This window comes from Macaca fascicularis, chromosome 1, assembly GCF_037993035.2.
Source record: "Macaca fascicularis isolate 582-1 chromosome 1, T2T-MFA8v1.1".
Classification (NCBI taxonomy): domain Eukaryota; kingdom Metazoa; phylum Chordata; class Mammalia; order Primates; family Cercopithecidae; genus Macaca; species Macaca fascicularis.
The window spans coordinates 82,872,271-82,897,823 of NC_088375.1; the positions used below are offsets into that span (position 1 = coordinate 82,872,271).

The window sequence follows — 25,553 nt, forward strand, 5'->3', positions numbered from 1 at the left end:
GAGCAGCTTTGGGGCTGAAACTATAGATAAAGAATCAAGTTGTATGCAAACAGATAGTTTGACTTCTGTTTTCCTATTTTGATGCACTTTATTTCTTTCTCTTGCCTGATTGCTCTGGCCAGGACTTCCAGCACTATGTTGAATAGGAGTGGTGAGAGAGGGCATCAGGTCCTGGGCTTTTTTGCTTGGTAGGCTGTTATTACTGATTCAATTTTAGAGCTCATTAATGGTCTGTTCAGGGAATCAGTTTCTTCCCAGCTCAGTCTTGTGAGGGTGTATGTGTCCAAGAATTTATCTATCTCTTCTAGATTTTCTAGTTTGCGTACAGAGGTGTTTCTAGTAGTTTGTGATTTTTTTTTTTTTTTATTTCTGTGGGGTCAGTAGTAACATTCCCTTCATTGTTTCTAATTGTGTTTATTTGCATCTTCTCTCTTTTCTTCTTAATTAGTGTAGCTAGTGGCCTCTCTTTTATTAATTTTTTCAAAAACAGCTCCTGGATTCTTTGATCTTTTAAATGTTTTTTGTGTGTGTGTGTCTCAATTTCCTTCTGTTTGGCTCTGATTTTGGTTATTTCTTGTCTTCTGCTAGCTTAGTGGCAGGTAGGTTGTATGTGTCTAACAATTGATCCCTTTTTTCTAGGGTTTCCAATTTGTGGCATGTAGTTGCTCATAGTAGCCTCTAGTGATCCTTTGAATTTCTGCAGTATCAGTTGTAATGTCTCCTTTTTAATCTCTGATTTTATTTATTTGGGTCTTTGTTCTCTTTGTTTTTTTAGTTAGTGTGACTAAAGGTTTGTCAGTTTCCTTTATCTTTTCAAAAACCAGCTTTTTGTTTCATTGATCTTTTCTGTAGTTTTCTTGCTTTGATCTTTATTGTTTCTTTTCTTCTACTAACTTTGGATTTGGTTTCCTCTTGCTTTTCTCATTCTTTAAAATGTATCATTAGGTTGTTTATATGAAAGTTTTTTTGTTTTGTTTTTTTGAGGTAGAAACTTATGCCTATATACTTCCCTCTTAGTACTGCTTTTGCAGTATCCCATAGGTTTGGGTATGTTATGTTGGTTAAATTCCATGTGTTTGTGTGGTTCCCAGAATTCCTCCTCTGATTGATTTGTAGGGTTTTTGTTTTGTTTTGTTTTGTTTGTGGTCAGAGAAGATGCTTGATATTATTTTGATGTTATTGAATGTTTTAAGACTTGTGTTTTGACCTGACATATGGTCTATCCTTGAGAATTATCTGTGTGCTGAGAAGAATGTGTATTCTGTAGTCATTGGATGAAATGTGCTGTAAATATCTATTAGGTCCATTTGGTTTTTCCTGCATTTTAAGTCTGATGTTTCTTTGTTGATTTTCTGTCTGGATGATCTGTCCAAGGCTGAAAGTGTGGTGTTGAAGTCTCTAGCTATTATTGTATTGGGTTTATCTTTCCCTTTAGATCTAATAATTGTAAGAATTAAAGAAAGAGGAAAGAAACACGAAAGGTGGCTTGCCAGTCAAGACAGATTTATTTTAAGGAAAACGAACCTGAGAGGAGCCTTCTGGCTGAGTTAGGTCAGAGACCCACTCTCTTACAGACTAAGAGGTTTTTTTGTTTTTTTGAGACAGAGTCCTACACTGCCACCCGGGCTGGAGTGCAATGTCGAGATCTTGGCTTACTGCAACCTCTGCCTCCCAGGTTCATGCGATTCTCCTGCCTCAGTCTCCCAAATAGCTGGGATTACAGGTGCACACCACCACACCCAGCTAATTTTTTGTATTTTTAGTAGGCACAGGGTTTCACTTTGTTGGCCAGACTGGTCTCAAACTCCGGACCTTATGATCCACCCACCTCAGCCTCCCAAAGTGCTGGGATTATAGGCCTGAGCCACCGTGCCCCGCCCAGACTAAGAGTTTTTAAGGATTCAGGGTGGGAGAGTTTATCAGAGGCTTGGACTGCTTCTGTGTCTCTTTGTTGTGCTTATCTGGGAGAGAGAGTCATTTGTCTGTTCCCATACATCTTTCAGAAGCTGCAAGCATACCCCCCGAGTCTGCTTTTATCTTCCCTATCTTAGTGCGCATGAAGGGAAAGGAATATGCTTATTAAGGCCTACTGTTTTACTGGGGTCCAGTGTATGAGGGTGAAGTTTGGCAGTTACCCAAGAGGCCTTCCCCTCACCTCCCTCTGTGCCTGAGCTGTCTTATCTGTGTTTTACTATCTGCTCTTTCTGGCTGCATGTAATTAGAAGAGAAGTGATTTCCTTGAAATGCGTAAGGCTAGAAAGGGAGCTGGAACTTAAAGTGGCAGTGTTTGTCGAAGATGACAGTGCTCCTGCTCTGTCAATAATACTTGCTTTTTGTATCTGTGTGCTCCAGTGTTGGGTACATGTATATTTACAAGTGTTCTATCTTCTTGCTGAATTGACCACTTTATCATTATATAATGACCCTCTTTGTGTCTTTTTACACTTTTTGTTGTATAATCTATGTTGTCTGATGAAAGTATAACTACTCCTCTTTTATGGTTTCCATTTGTGTGGAATATCTTTTTTCATAGCTTTATTTTCAGTCTGTTTGTCAAGGTGAAGAGTGTTTCTTGTAGGCAGCAGAAGGTTGATTCTTGGTTTTTCATTCATTCTGCCACTCTATATCTTTTGATTAGAGAATTGAGTCCATTTACATCCATTCTTATTATTAAGTAAGGACTTACTCCTGCCAGTTTGTTTTTTTTTTTTTTTTGAGACGGAGTCTCACTCTGCGGCCCAGGCTGGAGTGCAGTGGCCGGATCTCAGCTCACTGCAAGCTCCGCCTCCCGGGTTCACGCCATTCTCCTGCCTCAGCCTCCCGAGTAGCTGGGACTACAGGCGCCCGCCACCTCGCCCGGCTAGTTTTTGTATTTTTAAAGTAGAAACGGGGTTTCACGGTGTCAGCCAGGATGGTCTCGATCTCCTGACCTTGTGATCCGCCCGTCTCGGCCTCCCAAAGTGCTGGGATTACAGGCTTGAGCCACCGTGCCCGGCCGACTCCTGCCAGTTTGTTATTTGTTTTTTTGGTTCTTTTGTGGTGTCCCCTTCCTTCTTTTCTTCCTTCCTGCCTTCCTTTTAGTGAAGGTGATTTTCCCTGGTGATATGTTTTAATTTCTTGCTTCTTTTTTGTGTATCTGTTGTATGTTTATAGATTTTAGGTTACCATGAATCTTGCAATTAATATAACCCATTATTTTAACCTCATGACAACTTAATGTTGATTGTATAAATGAACATACAAACAAGATAAGGAGAGTTATAAAATCTCTGTATGTAATCTTCTTGCTTCTTAACTTTTATTGTTTCTTTTTATATCTTATTGTATAATCTGTGTCTTGAAAACTTATTTTGATCAGTTCTTTATCTTTGTACTTAAAATATGAGTAGTTTACACATCACAGTTACAGTGTTATAATATTCTGTGTTTGTTTGTTTGTTTTTTGAGACAGAGTTTCGCTCTTATTGCCCAGGCTGGAGTGCAATGACATAATCTTGGCTCACCACAACCTCTGCCTCCTGGGTTCAGGCAATTCTCCTGCCTCAGCCTCCCGAGTAGCTGAGATTATAGGCATGTGTCACCATGCCTGGCTGATTTTGTATTTTTAGTAGAGACAGGGTTTCTCTATGTTGGTCAGGCTGGTCATGAACTCCCAACCTCAGGTGATCTGCCCGCCTCGGCCTCCCAAAGTGCTGGGATTACAGGCATGAGCCACCGTGCCAGGCCAATATTCTGTGTTTTTATGTGTACTTACTGTTACCAGTGAGTTTTGTGCCTTCAGATGATTTCTTATTGCTCATTAGTGTCCTTTTCTTTCAGATTGAAGCACTTCCTTTAGCATTTCTTATAGGATAGATCTGGTATTGATTATAAGTGTCTGGCAAAACCCTTAGGTTTTGTTTGGGAAGATTTTTATTTTTCCTTTGTGTTTGAAAGATATTTTTGCCAGGTGTACCATTCTAGGGTTGAATGTTTTTTTGTTTTTGTTTTTGTTTTTGTTTTTTTCCTCTGTACTTTATTTATTTATGTATTTGAGACAGGGTATCACTCTGTCTTGATATTTGGGAGTTTGATTATTAAATGCTTTGGGGTAGTCTTCTTTAGGTTAAATCTTCTTGGTGGTCTATACTCTCCTTGTACTTCCAAGCCTAGCCAATATTTATTATTTTCTGTTTTTTTTTTTTTTAAATAGCCATCCTAATGGGTATGAGGTGATATAATATCTCAGTGTGTTATGGATTGCATTTCCCTAATGATTAGTAATATTAAGCATCTTTTCTTGTGCTTATTGTCCATTTGGGTATCTTCTTTGGAGAAAGGTCTAGTCAGGTCCTTTGCCTGTTTTTTAATTGGGTTGCTTTTTGTTGTTGAGTTGTACGTGTTCTTTATATATGTAGATATAAATGATTTTTAAATGATTTTTTTCTTCCCATTTCTTAATCCAGAACATTCAAGGACAACTCTTTTCCTACTGGAAAGACAACAAATGATGGTGAAGAACTTGTTGATAATTCAAAGACACATGCTATTTCTGTTCAAAAGTCAGAAGTAAAAACAGACTCTGATATTAGTGAGGTAAAATGATCTTTGAAAAATATAAACATAGATTTTTTGCTATAAAATGAATACATTTTGAAATTTAAAATGTGATTTGTGGTTAATACCCAGAACCCCTTGCCCAACATACCTTCCCCAACACACATACACACTCTTACCTGTTCCCACTGTAAAAAGCCATAATGGCACTTATCTCATTTAGTTCATTCGTTCATTCATTCACCATGTGGTTTATTGAGTACTTACTAAGTTCCAGGCACTGAACTAGGTAGGCACTGAAATAACAGCAGTGGGCATAACAAATTCTCTGACCTCTTGGAGCTTATATTTTACCAGAGGAGACAGATAAACGAAGTGATGAGTACTGTGAAGAAAAACGATGGAAAAGAAGGGAATGCAGGAGTGATGTTGTATGCTATTTTACATAGGAATGATAAGGGAAGGCCACCCTATCTAAAGTAGCATCTACCCCCTCCTCCCACTGCTACACTACTCTGTCTTTGCTTTTGTTCAATGGATTTTTGTTGTGTTCTTATCTTAAAAATGGGAGAAGCAAAATAGCAAACCTTGAAAGAATCCTAGATAAACTTTCATTAAGAAATCTTTTCTTGCCAGAATTGTTTTTCTCTCCATTGTTATTACTTTGTTGAGATTTAAATTTTATATGTTACGTGCTTATCCTATTTGTTAAAAGTAGCCTTGTATAATATGGCCTTTATATATATATTTTCTTTTTAAACTATTTAGGTAGATTTGATGACAAGGGAAAATATTCACATGTATTAGTAAAACAAACATACACATATACACACTATGTAGTTTGAAGTCTGAAAATATTTGCATCGAAATATTAACAATAGTTATCTGTGGGTGGTAGGAACCTTGAATAATTTTACATATATATATATTTCTAGGTAGTCTAAATTTTGTACAATGCATATGTATTATGTTTATAATGTTTTGTATTAAGTGTACGATACCTGCAAATACAAGCAAACACTCATGTAGGCTTCACCCAACTTAAAAGTATTTAGTGTCTCCTATTCATCCTTTACTGATGAAACAGTTCACTTACCATTCTACTGTTGATAGGCATCTGGGTTATATTCAGTTTTTGGTTTTGCTATTACATATAATTCTACCTTGCACATTCTTGTATATTTCTCCTTTGGTATACATGAACAAGAGTTACTATTTCTTTCTTTATTGCTAAGGTGTGAAATTTCTGGGTAAAAACATGTTATTTTCAACTGTGTTGAGTGACATAAAATTGTTTTTCTAAAATGCTTATACCAGTTTCAGTGACCTTTAGCAATTCATAAATTTTTATTGCTCCATAAGCTTACTAATCCTCATCAATATTTAATGTCAATCAGATAGGTGTGAAATGGCATTTTGCCGAAGTTTTAATTTGAATTTCCCTTATTACTGGTTTGGTTGAGCATTTTTTCATGTAACTTGTATTAGTCAGGGTTCTCCTGAGGGACAGAACCAATAAGATTCACACATCTATTTTTATATATATATATATATATATACACACACACATACACATACACATACATACACACACACACACATGTATGTGTTCAATGCAGGCTGACAGAGTGGAGATTTGGACACAGGCTGCATGAATGAGCAGACTGCCACTAAGGTGGCCTAAATTTATGTCCACTTTTGTCCCATAGCCCAAATTTGGGCATCTTGCACCTACTTTGCCCTCTAGTATCTGACCTTGGTTTGCTCCTCTTTTTTTCTGTACAGAGCTCAAAATGTTGAAAACATAGGTGTGAATCTCAAGCGAGAGATAAGAGCTAAAGTTGTGGATCTGATAATCATTGGTGCTGTCTCCTCCTTCCTTTCCTAATCCCCATTGTAATCTGTAAAATTTGTAGTTTGATTTAGCTGTGGCTACTCCTCTCTTGTAGTTTACAATCTAGAGGAATAAAACTATTTATTGGTTGATTCTTCTTGGCGCAAAAAGTGTAACAGCTAAGAGATTTCTTCACTACAAAAATATTTTCAGGCCCCAGGTAGTTCATATTATAATGATCACACAGACCAATGAGTGAACTTCATCCTTACCACATGCTAGCAATATAGCCTTTGACAAATTAAGCTTCCAGAATTTTTGGTATGTGCAATGAAATTAATAATTTATGTCTCTCGGGGTTTTTATGAGGATTAGGTGAAGGTAGTAACTTGTTTACTATAGTGATTCACTGTAACCATAATTACACTTAAAGAATGATTTAATGCACAATATTTATATGCAGTAGTATTAGAAGGTGTATATAGCTTAAGGTCCAGTATTCCCAGAGTTAATTAGAGGTTATTTTCCAGAATAAGCTAAGCAGCACATTATATATTTATTAAGAATTGTCTGGGTAGACTTTCTTTTATTGCGATAAAACATACATAACATAAAATTTTCCATTTAACCATTTTTAGGTGTACAGTTTGGTGGTATTAGGTACATTCAGTGTTAGTCAACCATCACCACTTTCCATTTCTACAGCTTTTTCATCATCCTGAACAAACACTATACCCATTTGTGTGAACATTTAAGATTTACAAGTCACCTTCAATATCTACTCATGCTCTTTCCCTGGCAGCTTAGCAAGGTGCTATGAGGTTTATTTATAATGTTAACTGCCTTAATTTGTTAATGACTGGAATCAGAGGTTAAGGTTTCAGCAGATTATTCAAGTGATCACCCTGAGAAACACAGAGGAGTCATATGCAGTAGGTAACTTAAGCATAACTGATTATTTATAAGGTAGGAAGGAGCAGTAGATTGAGAACCCAAGCCTAGACAGAGCCTAAGAACAATTATGTTACATAAATGAGATATTTATCCCCTAGTGTTTTTCACTGGAGATGTCCATATTAGTATATGTATATTAAAGTGAAGAGCTAGGACTTACTGTAGTGAGTTTAAAGTGTGTTTTCTTGATTTGTAGTTCTTAAACCCAGGTGCACAATAGAGTCACCTGTTCAGCTTGTAGATGATTAAGAGTCCTGGGCCCTGCCTCTGACTTTTTAACTCAAAATCTCTGGGGATAGGACCTAAGAATTTGTATTTTAAATAAGCGCTCAGTGACTATGACTATGATATACTAACTCTGTCATCAATTTACAGTATTTTGGGGGGAACTCCTTCATTACAATGTCATTTGTTTCGCATGTAATTGACTTATTCTAACATGCAAGTTTCAGGTATTTGATAATACAGTGTTACTCGGTTATAGTGGAGTTATGATTTCTCATTTAAAATTTTGGTCTGTATTAGTCTAAATTAAATGTTCTATAATTTATATGTTGTCACTGGCACCCTCACATTATCTGTTAAATTAGATTTTGAATAGTGTTGAAGTGGGGAAGGATTTGAGAAAAACATATGCACCAATATTTGAAGTAAATCTATGCTTGAGAATTCCTGCTGAGAGTGATTCTTCAGAAAATCCTAAAGAGAACTTTCACGAATCTGACCTGTGCCCTGAAGAGTGTGTAATGTTTGAAGATGAAATGTCAGAAAATAAAGACAAATGTGTCAAAAAACACTCAAGTGAAGAATTGCTCCCAAAAGCCAAGAAACCAAAAGAAATTAGTTACAATCTTGAAGATATTCTTTCAGGTAAGACAATTGAGACTATAAAGAATGAAGGGTTGCCAGGTGTGGTGGCTCATGCCTGCAATCCTGGCATTCTGGGAGGCTAAGGTGGGAGGATCACTTGAGGCCAGAAGTTTGAGACCAGCCTGGGCAACACAGTGAGTCCTTGTGTCTTGGAGGAAAAAAAAAAGGAATGAAGGGAAATATCTTATCTTAACAACTGGAAAAAAACAAATGAGAGATCATTTTACTAGTCTGTGTATTATAATTTGTAGATTATGATTTTATAAATCTTAAGGTAAATACTGCTAAAAGTAAGGATAAACTTACAGATCATTATTGTGCATGTAAGTAATGACACCATTATTCATTTTCATCTCAAAACCCAAACAGTTTCTCACTGAAGCAGAGCTGAGGGCCCCGTTCATCAAGAGGAACAACATCTAGGATGTTTGTTCTCAGATCTCTTTAATCAGAGCCTTGGGATGGGGTGTATTGCTTCAGTATTGCCTTTCAAATGACCTCTTGAGTTTATTCTTAGGATATGTGTAAAGCACTGGCATATATTAATTTGTCATTTACCTGACATAAATATCAATCAATTTTGTATTCTCTCTTTCTTTCAATGGATTCTAATAGACACAGAAAGTGAGACTGAGTTTGAGAATAAATACATGTATTATGAGTAAGTATTAGACATTTTAAAAATTACAAGTCATTATATTTTATATAGTAGTTACTATATTTCTCTGAAACATGCTTTTATTGTTTTTTCTGTTAGATTTCCAGAATTTCCTACAAATCTCTTTATAGATCCCAACAGATTGGAGTTTTCAGTAAAAATTCAAAATATGTTGACTAATATGGAAAAATGTATAAGTAAGTGTTTTTAAAGCTTAGTGAAGTGTATTGTCTTCTTTGGCAATATTTTCTTGAATTTAGGCATCTGATGCTTTTACCCAGGGATGTGACAGATGTTACAGAATGTTAGTCTATCATAAATTCACAGTCCTTGGGATCAGGCACTGTGAATTTGGAATTATTTGATGATGTGTGAATTTTACACATAGCCTTAGAGAGCATAAAAGATGGGAATTAGGAAAATATTCAAGGTTTGGATTGTTTCAGTTATGTTCTATAGAATGTTATGACACTTAATACAAATGAGCAAGATCTTTTATGTCATAGTGTAACAAAGATACTGTTTCTACCTTAAAGAGATTTTAATTATTTTGCAGCTGTGTGTACACAATCTGAAATTGCAGGCAATTACTAGCCTGACCAAAGAATTTATTCTTTTCTCACAGTAAGTTTTACAAAGATCTTAAAACAGCAGGACTTTTGGCAACTTCTTAAATGTTGCATCATTCTCCAGTCATGTCACCATAGTTTGCTGAGTTCAGAGGGCTCCTATTTCCAAGCTAAGCTGGTATCTCATGCATTGTTTGATTTTGTTTATGCAAGTCCTAATAATTCAGTCTTTTTCACTATGCTTTGTAACTACCACCACATATTAAGTTACTCCATTTCCCCAAACTGGCCAAAATGTAGTCAGTATGTCCCTTGACATCTCATATTTATTTTAAAGTTTGCATTGTATTATGAAGATGAAATGTGCATAAGAACATGGGCTTGTTTTAAAATCAAGAATTATCACAAAGTTATAATTTTTTACCCAGTCCATTTTGAATCAGTTTGGTAAGGATTTCTTGCTGAGTAAAATCCAGGGATATTAGTATTTTGCAACATTATACACTTATGGACATTATAAACAACTGTGCTGTCTTGATAGGATGACCCCTCCCGTACTCATTTTCTTCAGTAGCCCAAAATTTGTTTTACTGCCTTCTAGCTTTTAATAATGTAAATAAGAAGTCTGATGCTACTGTGATTTTCCTTCCTTTGTATACTTGTGATTTCTGTCTAGTAATTTATCATTTGAAGTAGGAACTTTTCTATAATAAAGTCATATATATAAATCTATGTTAAGCTTTCTTAAAATTCAGTGAGGCTCTTCAGTCTGAAGAACTAAGTTTTTATCGGTCTTTCCATATGTTCCTTTTCTCCGTTTGGATTTTTTGTTTTTCATCTTTAGATTTCCTGGGTCTAAACATCCAATTATTTCTATTTCTTTTTTCTTTGTTATGAAATATTTCTACTATTTTATTTAAGTTTCTATTATGAGATAATTTGAGACTTCTGTAAGTTGCAAACATACTACAGAGCTTCTGTATACTCTTTATATGTTTTAATCTAACCACAGTATGGTTATGAAAATGAAGAAATTACTATTAGTATAATAGTATTAATGAAATGATAGATTTTATTTGGATTTTCCCAGTTGTTTCCTTAATGTTCATTTTCTGTGCCAGGATCTAATCCCAGATCACATGTTGCATACATATATTAATAGTTGTTATGTCTGTTAAATCTTTCCAATCTGTACCAGTTGCTCAGTCTTTCCTTGTCTTTTATGACTTTGAGATCTTTGAAGAGTACTGGTAACTTACTCTACAGATTGTCCATCAATTTTGGATTGTCTGATGTTGTCTCATGATGAGTTTGAGATACACATCTTGGGGGACAATACCATACTGAGTGTGTGCCCTTTTAAGTATACATCAACCTGGTAGTACATGACATTGATGAACCTTTTTACTGGTGATGCTCACCCTGACGACTTGGTTAAAGTCACGTCTGCCAGGTTTCTCCATGATGAAGTTACCACATTTCCTCCTGTAATTAGTAAACTTGGGATGGGAGGAAAAGTTTTGAGATTATACGCATATCTTATTTCTCCTGAAAATTTTACCTACTAATTCTAACATTTATCAGTGGACCTTGCCTTGCCTGTGACAGTTATTACTGTGGTGTTCTTAATGGTGATTTTCTGTTGATTTTATCCCATATACATTCATAAATTAGAATTCTTCTGTAAGGAGTAGCTGTTCCTTTTCCATTTATTTAATTTTTCAGTCATTTATTTATATGAATATGGACTCACTAATATTTGCATATATACATACATATATGATAATTGCATATACATACATATATACATATGATAATATGTATATATGTATATACATGTATATATGTATGTATATATGTGTGTATATATATTTACCTTAGAAATAATCATTTAAATCACCCCATTTCAACTACCCATATATGACAACTATTTCTTTTTGCAATTTACATTTATATTCATACATTAGTCAAATGTATATTTTAAATGTTATGATCACTTAGTGTTATATCACAGATATTACAAAGGCATTTAGAACCTCTTCTAGAAGGCTTCAGTGTATGGTGTCATAGTTAGAGAGGCCTTCAAAATGATCATATTATAAAATCATTCTCTCACTTATTTTCTAATTCTATTATGATTTCATTTTTATATTTAAATATTTGTTCACTCTGAGATTTATTTGGCATATGTTGTGAAGTAGGACTTTACTTTTAATTTTTTCTCGGATGACTAATCTGCCTGTCCCAACATCATGTATTGACTAATCCATTCCTTATCCCCACTGATTTGAAATGCCACATTTATAATTTTTTATATTCCAGAATGTTTTCCATTTTATTTCTGGGCTATGCAGATGACATGTCTGTAACTTATGTACCAGTATTATACTGTTTTAGTTATTATGTAGCGTTGTACTATTTCTAGCATCTATTAGCCATCTCCTTTTTCACTTTTTTTCCCCTGGAAATTTCCTGGGTTCATTGATATTTATTTTAGTCTTTAGACTATAATACAGTATTACTGTTATCTATTTTCTTGCTCAAGTTGTTCTGGCTTAGTTTTGAAAGTGTGATTCTCCCCAGTTGGCTCCTGTGCCCTTCAGTGTACCTCCATCCTTTTCTTGTGACTACTTCCTTAGCTTCTGTCACCAAGATGCTTCAGGCTCATCTTGTGTTTTCTCTGCCCAGCCCTGGAATCAACTGTTTCTCCCAGGAACCCTGGATTAAAGAAGGAAATTTAGGAATTAAGAACTACACACTAGATGTGCTCATTGCTACAGGAGTGTCACTACTTCCTAGCCTATCAGAGAAAATACCTAGAAAATATATGTGTGTATACTAGCTCATGCATACACACACAACTATGCTTATTCCTAGATCTTTTTGTTTGTCCATTTTAAACTATGTATTCATACTGATACCTCAGACCCCAGTCCAACTCCTCAGGATTCATTCTAGCCTTTTCCTTTTATGTAACTTTTTTCTCTGGCTATGAGAAATCCGGGTGACATAATCAACTAATCAACTAATAACTTGTTTGTTATGCAGTCATGCACTGCATAAAGATGGTTCAATCAATGACAGGCCACATGGTAGTCCCATAAGATTATAATAACATGCTTTTGCTGTGTCTTTTCTATGTTTCAATATTTAATCCTTACTACTCTTTTACAATTGCCTACAATATTCTGTATAGTAATATGCGGTACAAGTTTGTAGCTAGGGCAACAGGGTATGCCATATAGCCTAGGTGTGCAGTAGGTTTGTGTAAGTACTCTGTGATAGTCACACAATGATGAAATTGCCTAAGGACACACTTCTCAGAATGTATCCCTGTCATTAATTGCATGGCTGTACATGTAATTTCAGAATTGCTACTCCATACTTCTGTGAAAAACAAATGTATCAACTAAAATACAGTGTGTTTATGTACAGTTTTAAAAAAATATAACCTTAGAGTTTCCAGTCCAAACTTGTTTTCTGAAGTTGCTCATGTTAACTCCTTTCTTTCCCACCCTTTTCAGTGAGGTTATGTAGTTTGTTTGTAATACAGTTAGATTAATTTGTTACAGGCTGCATTCCAACTTGGATTCTCTCAGTAACCTGGTTAACTTTTTATAACTTATATAAAGTACAGTTTTCTCTTCGTGGGTGGTGTTAAGGGTTTTGACAAGTGCACAGGTACATGTCCACCATCACAGATCCATATAAAACAGTTTCATCATCCCCCAGTTCCCTTGTGCAGCCCTTTTGTAGTCACACTCTCCCCATTCCCTTATCTGTGGCAACCACTTATCTGTTTTCTGTCCCTATTGTTATGTCATTTCCAGACCGTCATATAAATGCATATGTAGCTTTTTGGATCTGGCTTCTTTCACATAGAAAAAGACATTTAAAATTCAGCTTTGTTGGCCGTGTACAGTGGTTCACACCTGTAAACCCAGCACTTTGGGAGGCCCAGGTGGGTGGATCACTTGAGCCCAGGAGTTCAAGACCAGCCTAGGCAAGATGGTGAAACCCTGTCTCTACAAAATATACAAAAAATTAGCCAGGCATTGTGACACGCACCTGTAATCCCAGCTACTTGGGAGGCTGAGGCAGGAGGATGGCCTGAGCCCAGGAGGTCAAGGTGCAGTGAGCCAAAATTGTACCACTGTACTCCAGCCTGAGTGACAGTGCAAGACCCTATCTCAAAAAATAAAAAATAAAAAAAGTATCCATGTTGTTACATGATTCAACAGTCTTTTTTTAAATTGCTGTGCTGTATTCAATTGTCTGGATGTATCACAGATTGCTTATCCATTCACATCTGGGTTGTCTCCAGTTTGGGGAAATTATAAGCAAAATTGCTATACACATTCACATATAGGCTTTTGGATTAATACAAGCTTTCCTTTTTCTTGGACAAATATCTAGGGGTAGGATTGCTGGGTCATATGGTAGTTATATATTTAACTTTATGAGAATGGCCAAACTGTTTTGCAAAGTGGTTGTATGAGTTACAGTTGCTCCATATCTTTGCCAGCACTTGGTATTGCCAGAGTAAAAACAAAAACAAAAAACTTTTAGCCTTCTAATACCTGTGTAGTGATATCTCTTTGTGCTAATTTTCATCACTAGTAACAAATGATATTGTTCATCTTTTATTATGCCAGTTTTCCATCTGCATATCTTGTTTTGCCATATGTCTTTTTAGATCTTTTGCCTATTTTTTTATTATACTTTAAGTTCTAGGGTACATGTGCACAACGCGCAGGTTTGTTACATACATATACATGTGCCATGTTGGGTGCTGCACCCATTAACTCCACATTTACATTAGGTACATCTCCTAATGCTGTCCCTCCCCTCTCCCCCCACCCCATGACAGGCCCCAGTGTGTGATGTTCCCCACCCTGTGTCCAAGTGTTCTCATTGTTCAATTCCCACCTATGAGTGAGAACATGTGGTGTTTGGTTTTCTGTCCTTCTGATAGTTTGCTCAGAATGATGGTTTCCAGCTGCATCCGTGTCCCTACAAAGGACACAAACTCATCCTTTTTTATGGCTGCATAGTATTCCATGGTGTATATGTGCCACATTTTCTTATTCCAGTCTGTCATTGATGGACATTTGTGTTGGTTCCAAGTCTTTGCTATTGTGAATAGTGCCGCAATAAACTTACGTGTGCACGTGTCTTTATAGCAGCATGATTTATAATCCTTTGGGTATATACCCAGTAATGGGATGGCTGGGTCATATGGTATTTCCAGTTCTAGATCCTTGAGGAATCGCCACACTGTGTTCCACAATGGTTGAACTAGTTTACAGTCACACCAACAGTGTAAAAGTGTTGCTATTTCTCCACATCCTCTGCAGCACCTGCTGTTTCCTGACTTTTTAATGATCACCATTCTAACTGGCATGAGATGGTATCTCATTGTGGTTTTGATTTGCTTTTCTCTGATGGCCAGTGACAATGAGCAGTTTTTCATGTGTCTGTTGGCTCATAAATGTCTTCTTTTGAGAAGTGTCTGTTCATATCCTTTGCCCACTTTTTAATGGGGTGGTTTGATTTTTTCTTCTAAATTTGTTTAAGTTCTTTATAGATTCTGGATATTAGCCCTTTGTCAGATGGGTAGATTGTAAAAATTTTCTCCCATTCTGTAGGTTGGCTATTCATTCTGATGGTAGTTTCTTTTGCTGTGCAGAAGCTGTTTAGTTTAATTAAATCCCCTTTGTCAATTTTGGCTTTTGTTGCCATTGCTTTTGGTGTTTTAGTCATGAAGTCCTTGACCATGCCTATATCCTGAATGGTATTGCTTAGGTTTTCTTCTAGGGTTTTTATGGTTGTAGGTCTAACATTTAAGTCTTTAATCCATCTTGAATTAATTTTTGTATAAGGAGTAAGGAAAGGATCCAGCTTCGGCTTTCTACATATGGCTAGCCAATTTTCCCAGCACCATTTATTAAATAGGGAATCCTTTCCCCATTTCTTGTTTTTGTCAGGTTTGTCAAAGATCAGATGGCTGTAGATGTGTGGTATTATTTCTGAGGGCTCTGTTCTGTTCCATTGGTCTAGATCTCTGTTTTGGTACCAGTACCGTGCTATTTTGGTTACAGTAGCCTGGTAGTATAGTTTGAAGTCAGGTAGCATGATGCCTCCAGCTTTGTTTTTTTGGCTTACGATTGTCTTGGCAATGCAGGCTCTTTTTTGGTTCCATATGAACTTTAAAGTAGTTTTTTCCAATTCTGTGAAGAATGTCATTGGTAGCTTAATGGGGATGGCGTTGAATCTGTAAATTACCTTGGGCAGTATGGCCATTTTCACAATATTGATTCTTACTATCCATAAGCATGAAATGTTCTTCCATTTGTTTGCATCCTCTTTTATTTCGCTGAGCAGTGGTTTGTAGTTCTCCTTGAAGAGTTTCCTCACATCCCTTGTAAGTTTGATTCCTAGGTATTTTATTCTGTTTGAAGCAATTGTGAATGGGAGTTCACTCATGATTTGGCTCTCTCTTTGTCTGTTATTGGTGTATAGGAATGCTTGTGATTTTTGCACTTTGATATTGTATCCTGAGACTTTACTGAAGTTTCTTATCAGCTTAAGGAGATTTTGGGCTGAGACGATGGGATTTTCTAAATATACAATCATGTCATCTGCAAACAGGGACAATTTGACTTCTTCTTTTCCTAACTGAATACCCTTGATTTCTTTCTCTTGCCTGATTGCCCTAGCCAGAACTTCCAACACTATGTTGAATAGGGGTGGTGACAGAGGGCATCCCTGTCTTGTGCCAGTTTTCAAAGGGAATGCTTCCAGTTTTTGCCCGTTCAGTATGATGCTGACTGTGGGTTTGTCATAAATAGCTCTTATTATTTTGAGATACGTTCCATCAATACCGAGTTTATTGAGTGTTTTTAGCATGAAGGGCTGTTGAATTTTTTTGAAGGACTTTTCCGCATATATTGAGATAATCATGTGGTTTTTGTCTTTGGTTCTGTTTATATGCTGGATTACATTTATTGATTTGCATATGTTGAACCAGCCTTGCATCCCAGGGATGAAGCCCACTTGATCATGGTGGATAAGCTTTTTGATGTGCTGTTGGATTCGGTTTGCCAGTATTTTATTGAGAATTTTTGCATCGATGTTCATCAGGGATATTGGTCTAAAATTCTCTTTTTTTGTTGTATCTCTGCCAGGCTTTGGTATCAGGATGATGTTGGCCTCATAAAATGAGTTAGGGAAGATTCCCTCTTTTTCTATTGATTGGAAAATTTCAGAAGGAATGGTACCAGCTCCTCTTTGTACCTCTGGTAGAATTCGGCTGTGAATCTGTCTGGTCCTGAACTTTTTTTGGTTGGTAGGCTATTAATTATTGCCTCAATTTCAGAAACTGTTATTGGTCTATTCAGGGATTCAACTTCTTCCTGGTTTAGTCTTGGGAGGGTGTATGTGTCCAGGAATTTATCCATTTCTTCTAGATTTTCTAGTTTATTTGCGTAGAGGTGTTTATAGTTTTCTCTGATGGTAGTTTGTATTTCTGTGGTATTGGTGGTGATATCCCCTTTACCAATTTTTATTGCATCTATTTGATTCTTCTCTCTTTTCTTCTTTATTAGTCTTGCTAGCAGTCTATCAATTTTGTTGATCTTTTCAAAAAACCAGCTCCTGGATTCATTGATTTTTTGACGGGTTTTTTGTGTCTCTATCTCCTTCAGTTCTGCTCTGATCTTAGTTACTTCTTGCTTTCTGCTAGGTTTTGAATGTGTTTGCTCTTGATTCTCTAGTTCTTTAATTGTGATGTTAGGGTGTCAATTTTAGATCTTTCCTGCTTTCTCTTGTGGGCATTAAGTGCTATAAATTTCCCTCTACATACTGCTTTAAATGTGTCCCAGAGATTCTGGTATGTTGTGTCTTTGTTCTCACTGGTTTCCAAGGACATATTTATTTCTGCCTTCTTTTTCTTATGTACCCCATAGTCTTTTAGGAGCAGGTTGTTCAATTTCCATGTAGTTGAGAGGTTTTGAGTGAGTTTCTTAATCCTGAGTTCTAGTTTGATTGCACTGTGGTCTGAGAGACAGTTTGTTATAATTTCTATTCTTTTACATTTGCTAAAGAGTGCTTTACTTCCAACTATGTGGTCAATTTTGGAAAAAGTGTGATGTGCTGCTGAGAAGAATATATATTCTGTTGATTTGGGGTGCAGAGTTCTGTAGATGTCTATTAGGTCTGCTTGGTGCAGAGTTGAGTTCAATTCCTGGATATCGTTGTTAACTTTCTATCTCGTTGATCTGTCTAATATTGACAGTGGGGTGTTGAAGTCTCCCATTATTATTGTGTGGAAGTCTTAAGTCTCTTTGTAGGTCTCTCAGGACTTGCTTTATGAATCTGCGTGCTCCTGTGTTGGGTTCATATATATTTAAGATAGTTAGCTCTCCTTGTTGAATTGATCCCTTTATCATTATGTAATGGCCTTCTTTGTCTCTTTTGATCTTTGATGGTTTAAAGTCTGTTTTATCAGGGACTAGGAGTGCAACCCCTGCATTTTTTGTTTTCCATTTGTTTGGTAGATCTTCCTCCATCCCTTTATTTTGAGCCTATGTGTGTCTCTGCATGTGAGATGGGTCTCCTGAATACAGCACACTGATGGGTCTTGACTTTTTATCCAATTTGCCAGTCTGTGTCTTTTAATTGGAGCATTTAGCCCATTTACGTTTAAGGTTAATATTGGTATGTATGAATTTGATCCTGTCATTATGATGTTAGCTGGCTATTTTGCTTGTTAGTTGATGCAGTTTCTTCCTAGCATCAATGGTCTTTACAATTTGGCATGCTTTTGCAATGGCTGGTACCGGTTGTTCCTTTCCATGTTTAGTCCTTCCTTCAGCAGCTCTCGTAAGGCAGGCCTGGTGGTGACAAAATGTCTCAGCATTTACTTGTCTGTAGCTTTTATTTCTCCTTCACTTAGGAAGCTTAGTTTGGCTGAATATGAAATTCTGGGTTTAAAATTCTTTTCTTTAAGAATGTTGAATATTGGTCCCCACTCTCTTTTGGCTTATAGAGTTTCCGCCAGGAGATCCGCTGTTAGTCTGATGGGCTTCCCTTTGTGGGTAACCCGACCTTTCTCTCTGGCTGCCCTTAACAATTTTTCCTTCGTTTCAACTTTGGTGAATCTGACAATTATGTGTCTTGGAGTTGCTCTTCTCGAGGAGTATCTTTGTGGCATTCTCCGTATTTCCTGAATTTGAATGTTGGCCTGCCTTGCTAGGTTGGGGAAGTTCTGCTGGATAATATCCTGAAGAGTGTTTTCCAACTTGGTTCCATTCTCCCCATCACTTTCAGGTACACCAATCAGACGTAGATTTGGTCTTTCTTTTGTTGTTTTTTTCTCTAAACTTCTCTTCTCATTTCATTTCATTCATTTGATCTGCAATCACTGATGTCTTTTCTTCCACTTGATTGAATCGGCTTCTGAAGTTTGTTCGTGTGTCACGTGGTTCTCATGCCATGGTTTTCAGCTCCATTAGGTCATTTAAGGTCTTCTCTATGCTGTTTATTCCAGTTAGCCATTCGTCTAATCTTTTGTCAAGGTTTTTAGCTTCTTTGTGATGGGTTCGAACATCTTCCCTTTGTTCGGAGAAGTTTGTTATTACCAATTGTCTGAAGCCTTCTTCTATCAACTCGTCAAAGTCATTCTCTGTCCAGGTTTGTTCCACTGCTGGCGAGCTGTGTTCCTTTGGAGGAGAAGAGGCGCTGTGACTTTTAGAATTTTCAGCTTTTCTGCTCTGGTTTCTCCCCATCTTTGTGGTTTTATCTACCTTTGGTCTTTGATGATGGTGACATACAGATGGGATTTTGGTGTGGATGTCCTTTCTCTTTGTTAGTTTTCCTTCTAACAGTCAGGACGCTCAGCTGCAGGTCTGTTGGAGTTTGTTGGAGGTCCACTTTAGACCCTGTTTGCCTGGGTATCACCAGCAAAAGCTGCACAACAGCAAATAAGGCAGAATGGCAAATGTTGCTACCTGATCCTTCCTCTGGAAGCTTCATCTCAGAGAGTCACCTGGCCGTATGAGGTGTCAGTCAGCCACTACTGGGAGATGCCTCCCAGTTAGGCTACTTGGGGGTCAGGGACCCACTTGAGGAGGCAGTCTGTCCGTTCTCAGATCTCAGACTCCTTGGGAGAACCACTACTGTCTTCAAAGTTGTCAGACAGGGACGTTTAAGTCTGCAGAAGTTTCTACTGCCTTTTGTTCAGCTATGCCCTGCCCCCAGAGGTGAAGTCTACAGAGACAGTCAGGCCTCCTTGAGCTGTCGTGGGCTCTACCCAGTTTGAGTCTCCCGACTGCTTTGTTTACCTACTCAAGCCTCAGCAAGGGCGGACAGCCCTCCCCCAGCCTCGCTGCCACCTTGCAGTTCGATTTCAGACTGCTGTGCTAGCAGTGAGCAAGGCTTTGTGGGCATGGGACCCTCTGAGCCAGGAGCGGGATATAGTCTTCTGGTGTTCCATTTGCTAAGACCATTGAAAAAGCGCAGTATTAGGGTAGGAGTGTCCTGATTTTCCGGGTACCATCTGTTACAGCTTCCCTTGGCTAGGAAAGGGAATTCCCTTACCCCTTGCGCTTCCCAGGTGAGACAATGCCCCACCCTGCTTCAGCTCATGCTCCATGGGCTGCACCCAGTGTCCAACAAGCCCCAGTGAGATGAACCCAGTACCTCAGTTGGAAATGCAGAAATCACCCATCTTCTGCATCACTCACGCTGGGAACTGTAAACTGGAGCTGTTCCTATTTGGCCATCTTGGAACCTCCCCTGCTTTTTTTTTTTCCCCTTTTGAGATGGAGTCTTGCTCTGTCACCCAGGCTGGAGTGCAGTGGCACAATCTCAGCTCACTGCAACCTCCGCCTCCCAGGTTCAAACAATTCTCTGCCTCAACCTCTTGAGCAGCTGAGATTACAGGTGCCTACCATCATGCCCAGCTAATTTATTTTTGTATTTTTAGTAGAGACAGGATTTCACCATCTTGGCCAGGTTGGTCTTAAACTCCTGACCTTGTGATCTACCCGCCTCAGCCTCCCAAAGTGCTGGGATTACAGGCATGAGCCACCACACTCAGCACCTATTTTTTTTAAATTGAGATTTTTGTTTTCTTATTGTTGGTTTGTGAGAGGTCTTTATACATACTCTGAATATAATTCTTTTATCATATATATGACTTGCAAACAATCTGTGTGAGATTTTCTCCCAATCTGTGTCTTATTATTTCATTATCTTTCACAGAGCTTAACTACTTACTTTTGATAAAGTACAGCTCACCGGTTTTTTTCTTTTATGGGTTATACTTTTGGTTTTGTTTCTAAAAACTTTTTGCCTTACTCAAATCACACAGATTTTCTTTCCTATATTTTCTCCTTGATGATTTATGGATTTGTGTTTTATATTTAGGTATATGACTCATCTTGAGTTGAAATTGTTTATAAAGTGTGAGGTATAGGTTGAGGTTTGTTTATCTATCTATCTGTCTGTCTGTCTGTCTATCTAGGCCTGTGGACATCCCGTTGTTCATCTAGACTGTGAACTCTTGAGGCCGTGTCTCCTGATTTTTGTATCCTTGTAATGGTATAATACTGTCCACATAATAGATACATGTCAAATATTTGTAAACTGAATGACTTATTTTCAGTTTATGTTTCAATCATGCCTCCCATCACCTCAACTCAGTTATGTGTGAGTGGCTCTTTTGTTTCTATAATATTAAATCTAAATCTTTACACCTGTTTTTAAATTCCAGTTATAAGTATAGAATGTTGTCTAGCCCTCATAATAAATCAGCCCCCAATTTCAATAGTTCTAGATGTCGTGGATAATTTTGAAGTGTTGCTTTCAATGGCATATCTGAAGTACTGACGTTTAAATTATGTATTTTAGCCACAATTACTCCTCTTTGCCAAGATCCTCACCTGTCTATCTTCATTGATTTGGTTTCAACAATGGATTTACCTAATAAGATAGGAAGCATAATACATTATACAGAGCAGACCAGATGGCCAGATTGTCACATCCTTTTTGAAATGGATCCTGCCTACCAAAATATAGTAAGTTTTAAAACAGTTCATTTTAGGGAATATTTACTTTAAGGAGCAGAGGCCCACTGAATTCTTACATGAAATGAATTTATTGAAAAATTAGGGTATCCTATTCATAGCAATTGGAAAATCATTCCCAGCTTATCTTCCCATTTGTTTTCCCCATGATCTGTCATCACTGCTCACCTCTGTGTGATTTTTCCAACTTCTGTGAAAATAAGCTTTCTCTTTTATGGCTCCCTCATAATGTAGACTCATCAGTTGTTGACTTGCCATGCCTTAACTCTTTCCATTAGCATCAACTGGGTATTTTTGTCCAAATTTACAAGAGAATCTAATTGGCTTAGCTTGATTTAGGATTCTACCCTATCTAAATAGTTATGTCTTTGGTGAATTGGGTGAGGTCACATACTATATACCAGCTGCCCTTAACCTTTTTGGCACCAGGGGCTGGTTTTGTGGAATACAGTTTGTCCATGGACAGCAGCTGAGGGGTGGTTTCAGGATGAAACTGTTCCACCTCAGATCATCAGGCATTAGTTAGATTGTCATATAGGACACACAACCTAGATCCCTCACATGTGCAGTTCACAATAGGGTTCGAGCTCCTATGAGAATCTAATGCCACGGCTGATCTGGCAGGAGGTGGGCCTGAGGCAGTAGTGCTTGCTCTCCCACTGCTCACCTCCTGCTGTGTGGCATAGTTCCTAACAGATCATGGACTGGCACTGCTCTCCGGCCTGGGGGTTGGGGCCTGGCCTTTTCTCGGGCTAAGCATAGTGTACTCTAAAACGGGGTAACAAGCAAGGGGATAAATGATTGGTGTCTCCAGTACATGGCTCAAAATAACATGTTAATTATAAAGTTAAATAGCCTAATAAGCCTTTAGGTAAAAGCCATATATTAGAAAGCCATCTAAATTTCTTAAAGTCTTATGTTTCCAATATATTTAGATTTTTAATAGCAGTTCTTAAACTCCACATGGCACTATTATTTTATTTTCTCAGAAACTATTAGCATGTCAAACCATTTTTCACTCTAAAAATAAAAATTCTAACATCTTAACATTCTTATTTACAGATTGTGAATCTCCTGACTGTTGTTGGTAATTCAATGGGCCTAGTTAATGCTTACAGCTGCAAGTTTATAAAGTATTGTACCATGGTAGAAAAGGCCAAAATCATGAGTATGAAAATATCATCTATGGGAGAATTAACTTCAAAAGAATTTGAAGCTATTCTAAATAGATTCAGAAATTATTTTAGACATATTGTGAATATGGCCATTGAGAAGCGTATTGGTATTTTCAAGGTTGTAAGTCTTGATTATCAATCAGAATGCTTACCGTATATTGACAACGTCATACATATGAGTCACACCCTCATGCGATCTGTAATTGAAAAAAAGAACAAAAATTTATTGGAAGTAAGTATTTTGAAAATTCTTATTGTGTAATAATGTTTCAGATTAGTAAATTTTAAATTTAAAATATATACTTAGAGAATATATGATATCAGATGTCACATGCAGAGTATGATAAAATTGAAAAAATGAAGATATGCATGATAAATATTATCCTCAGAAAATTTTAATGTGTATTACATTTGTTTGTGTCTTTGATAAAATATCACTTCCTCAAAAAACCTCTGATCATGACTTCTATTGCATTCCATATCACTTTCCTGCTTCTTTCCCTGTTTTATCTTTATGACATACATTACTACCTGATTATGTTATGTATTTGTTTGTTTGTTGGTTGTCTATTCCATTAGAATATAAGCTTCATCATACTATGGAGTATCTAAGATAAATCTTTGAATACAGATGAATATTGGAGTTTCACTGTATATTAGGGCTGACCTCTTTAAGGAAGTATTCTGGGTGGGCAGATCTCCTGTGGGACCACAGTGGTTTGGAGACTCTATGGAGATTCCCAAGCTGAGAAAGTATGAAGATCTGGGAGCAAAATAACCTGCCCCTTCATTAATTATTCCTACCTATCATCCATATAAGTTTGTAGGACAGCTTAGATCCTAATAGACCGGCCATTGTCCATACGAGCCACCACAGCTGTACCTCAGACCTGTTTAAGGATATGAATTTTTAATAATACCTACTATTTGTTCATTTGTTAAGTCAGACCACAAATATTTGTTGAGCATTGATCGTGTGCCAGACATTGTGCTAAGCCCCTGAAATATAATGGTGAGAGGGATAGATTCAATAGAGTCTAATCTAGAAGAATATGCTAGCTGAAATACCTAACATAACCCAGGTGAACAATCACAGACAATTTGCTAGAAAAAGTCTTACCATCTAAAGGAGGAGTGGGAGTTGCCTAGTCAATGGGAGATGGTGTGGAAACACTGGAAAGAAAGGTCAGAATATTGTAGGAGTAGGTTGATTTAATTTAGATTCAGTTGCATATGACAGAAAACAAAAGATAACAGTGGGTTACACAAGTATGAAACTAATTTATCTCTCAGGTAAAATTAGTGGAGAAACAGACCACATAGGGCTAGTATGGCTGGCTTCACGAAGCCATCAGGGACATAGGATGCTTCTAGCTTACCAGTCTGCCTTCCCTAGAGCATGATATTCATGCACTGGTTGTCATATCCTTATTCCAGGCAGCAGGATGGAAGAAGGCAGCAAAGAAAATCTCTCAATTCCACTTGATATTTCCCAGAGGTTCCCCCACACTTTTACTTTTATTTTATTTACTAGAACTTAGTTATGTGCCCTCGCCTAGCTGCAGGACTGACTGAGAATGGTAGTCTTTTAACTGGGAGCATGGTACCCCAAACAAACTCAGGATTTGTTACTAAAGTGGTGAAGGAAAATGAAGTTTGGGGTAGGCGTCAAGCAGAAACTGACATCAGAGAATGGGGACAGCAAGTGAAATGTCAAAAGAGAACAAGGCATACCTAAAGAAGACCTGAATGAAGCCAGTTAGGTGGGAATATATTCTGTGAAAAGGGACTGGCAAGAGGTGCAGCTAAGAAATGGAGAAGAGGACCTTGTAAGCCATGTCAGGCACTTGGAACATTATTCTTAAGACTATGGGAATTACTGAGAGGTTTTAAGCCGAGAAGTGACATGATGTAATTTGCATTTTTGTGTGGACCCTCTGGCTGCAGTGTGAAGAATAGATTGAAGTTGGGCAAAACAGGAGGAAAGCTGTTTCCATAATCTAGGGGAGAGGTGACGATAGCCTGATTCAGTGTAGTAACAATGAGAACTCTGAGCAATATATAGATATGAGATACATCTAGGAGATGAATCAAGAGGATATGGTATTGACTGAATATAAGGAATAAGATAAAGTTAATTATGTTTTCAGGTTTTGGGTTGGGCAACAGGGTGGGCAGTGATGCAAATTATTGGGAGGAGGAGCATAGTACTTGTTAAATTGCATAATAATATTCAAGTAGGGATAACCAGATATACATATCTGGGTATCAAGAAAGTATCTACACTGGAAATATATATATTTAAATGATCAGAAACAAGTGGTTGTTGAAATCAACAGAGTGAATGACAATGCCCTTGTTTATGTGTATAGGGAGACTAGAAGAGAACCTACAACAGAAACCTAAAGAACCAGGAAATTACAGTTGTGGGGTTCCCAGTGGAGAATCACTGAGGAATCTGTGAGTGCTCCCCATGAGACAGAGTCAGCTCTAAACATCTGCCCAGCTCAGAGACGTGAATGCCAGGTCAGACAGTGGCAGGCAGTAAAGACATTTTCTGCCTCTTCTCTCTCCTCCTGTCTCCTACTATACCCCGGAGGGGTCAGAAGATGTGGCTAGGAACTGGAAGTAATTGAATAAATAAAAGGCATAGAAATACAAAAGCAGCTAATTACACACCCACCTTCTCTACTGCAGACATTAATTTTAAATAAATTTTGGAGCCTTGACTATTATTAATACATAGGGACTTGATTTTTAATTTATGAATTTTTAAAATTAAAAGTGACCAGAGGACTTTATTATCTCTTTGTGACCAGAAAAGTCTTGGGTATTGATGTATATTTTATCCAAAGGTCTTTTCTTCAT

At 37.3% G+C, this 25,553-nt stretch overlaps 1 protein-coding gene across 1 annotated transcript in view; it reads left to right on the forward strand.

Annotated features, from left to right (window-relative positions):
* DNAH14 (dynein axonemal heavy chain 14) overlaps positions 1-25,553 on the forward strand; it is a 526,180-nt gene that overhangs the window by 104,435 nt on the left and 396,192 nt on the right. The window contains exons 12-17 of the mRNA XM_045397720.2: positions 4,446-4,575; positions 7,915-8,194; positions 8,810-8,855; positions 8,952-9,049; positions 21,335-21,501; positions 22,573-22,917. Of these exons, the coding sequence (XP_045253655.2) occupies positions 4,446-4,575; positions 7,915-8,194; positions 8,810-8,855; positions 8,952-9,049; positions 21,335-21,501; positions 22,573-22,917 (1,066 nt within the window). The remainder of the gene's footprint in view (positions 1-4,445; positions 4,576-7,914; positions 8,195-8,809; positions 8,856-8,951; positions 9,050-21,334; positions 21,502-22,572; positions 22,918-25,553) is intronic.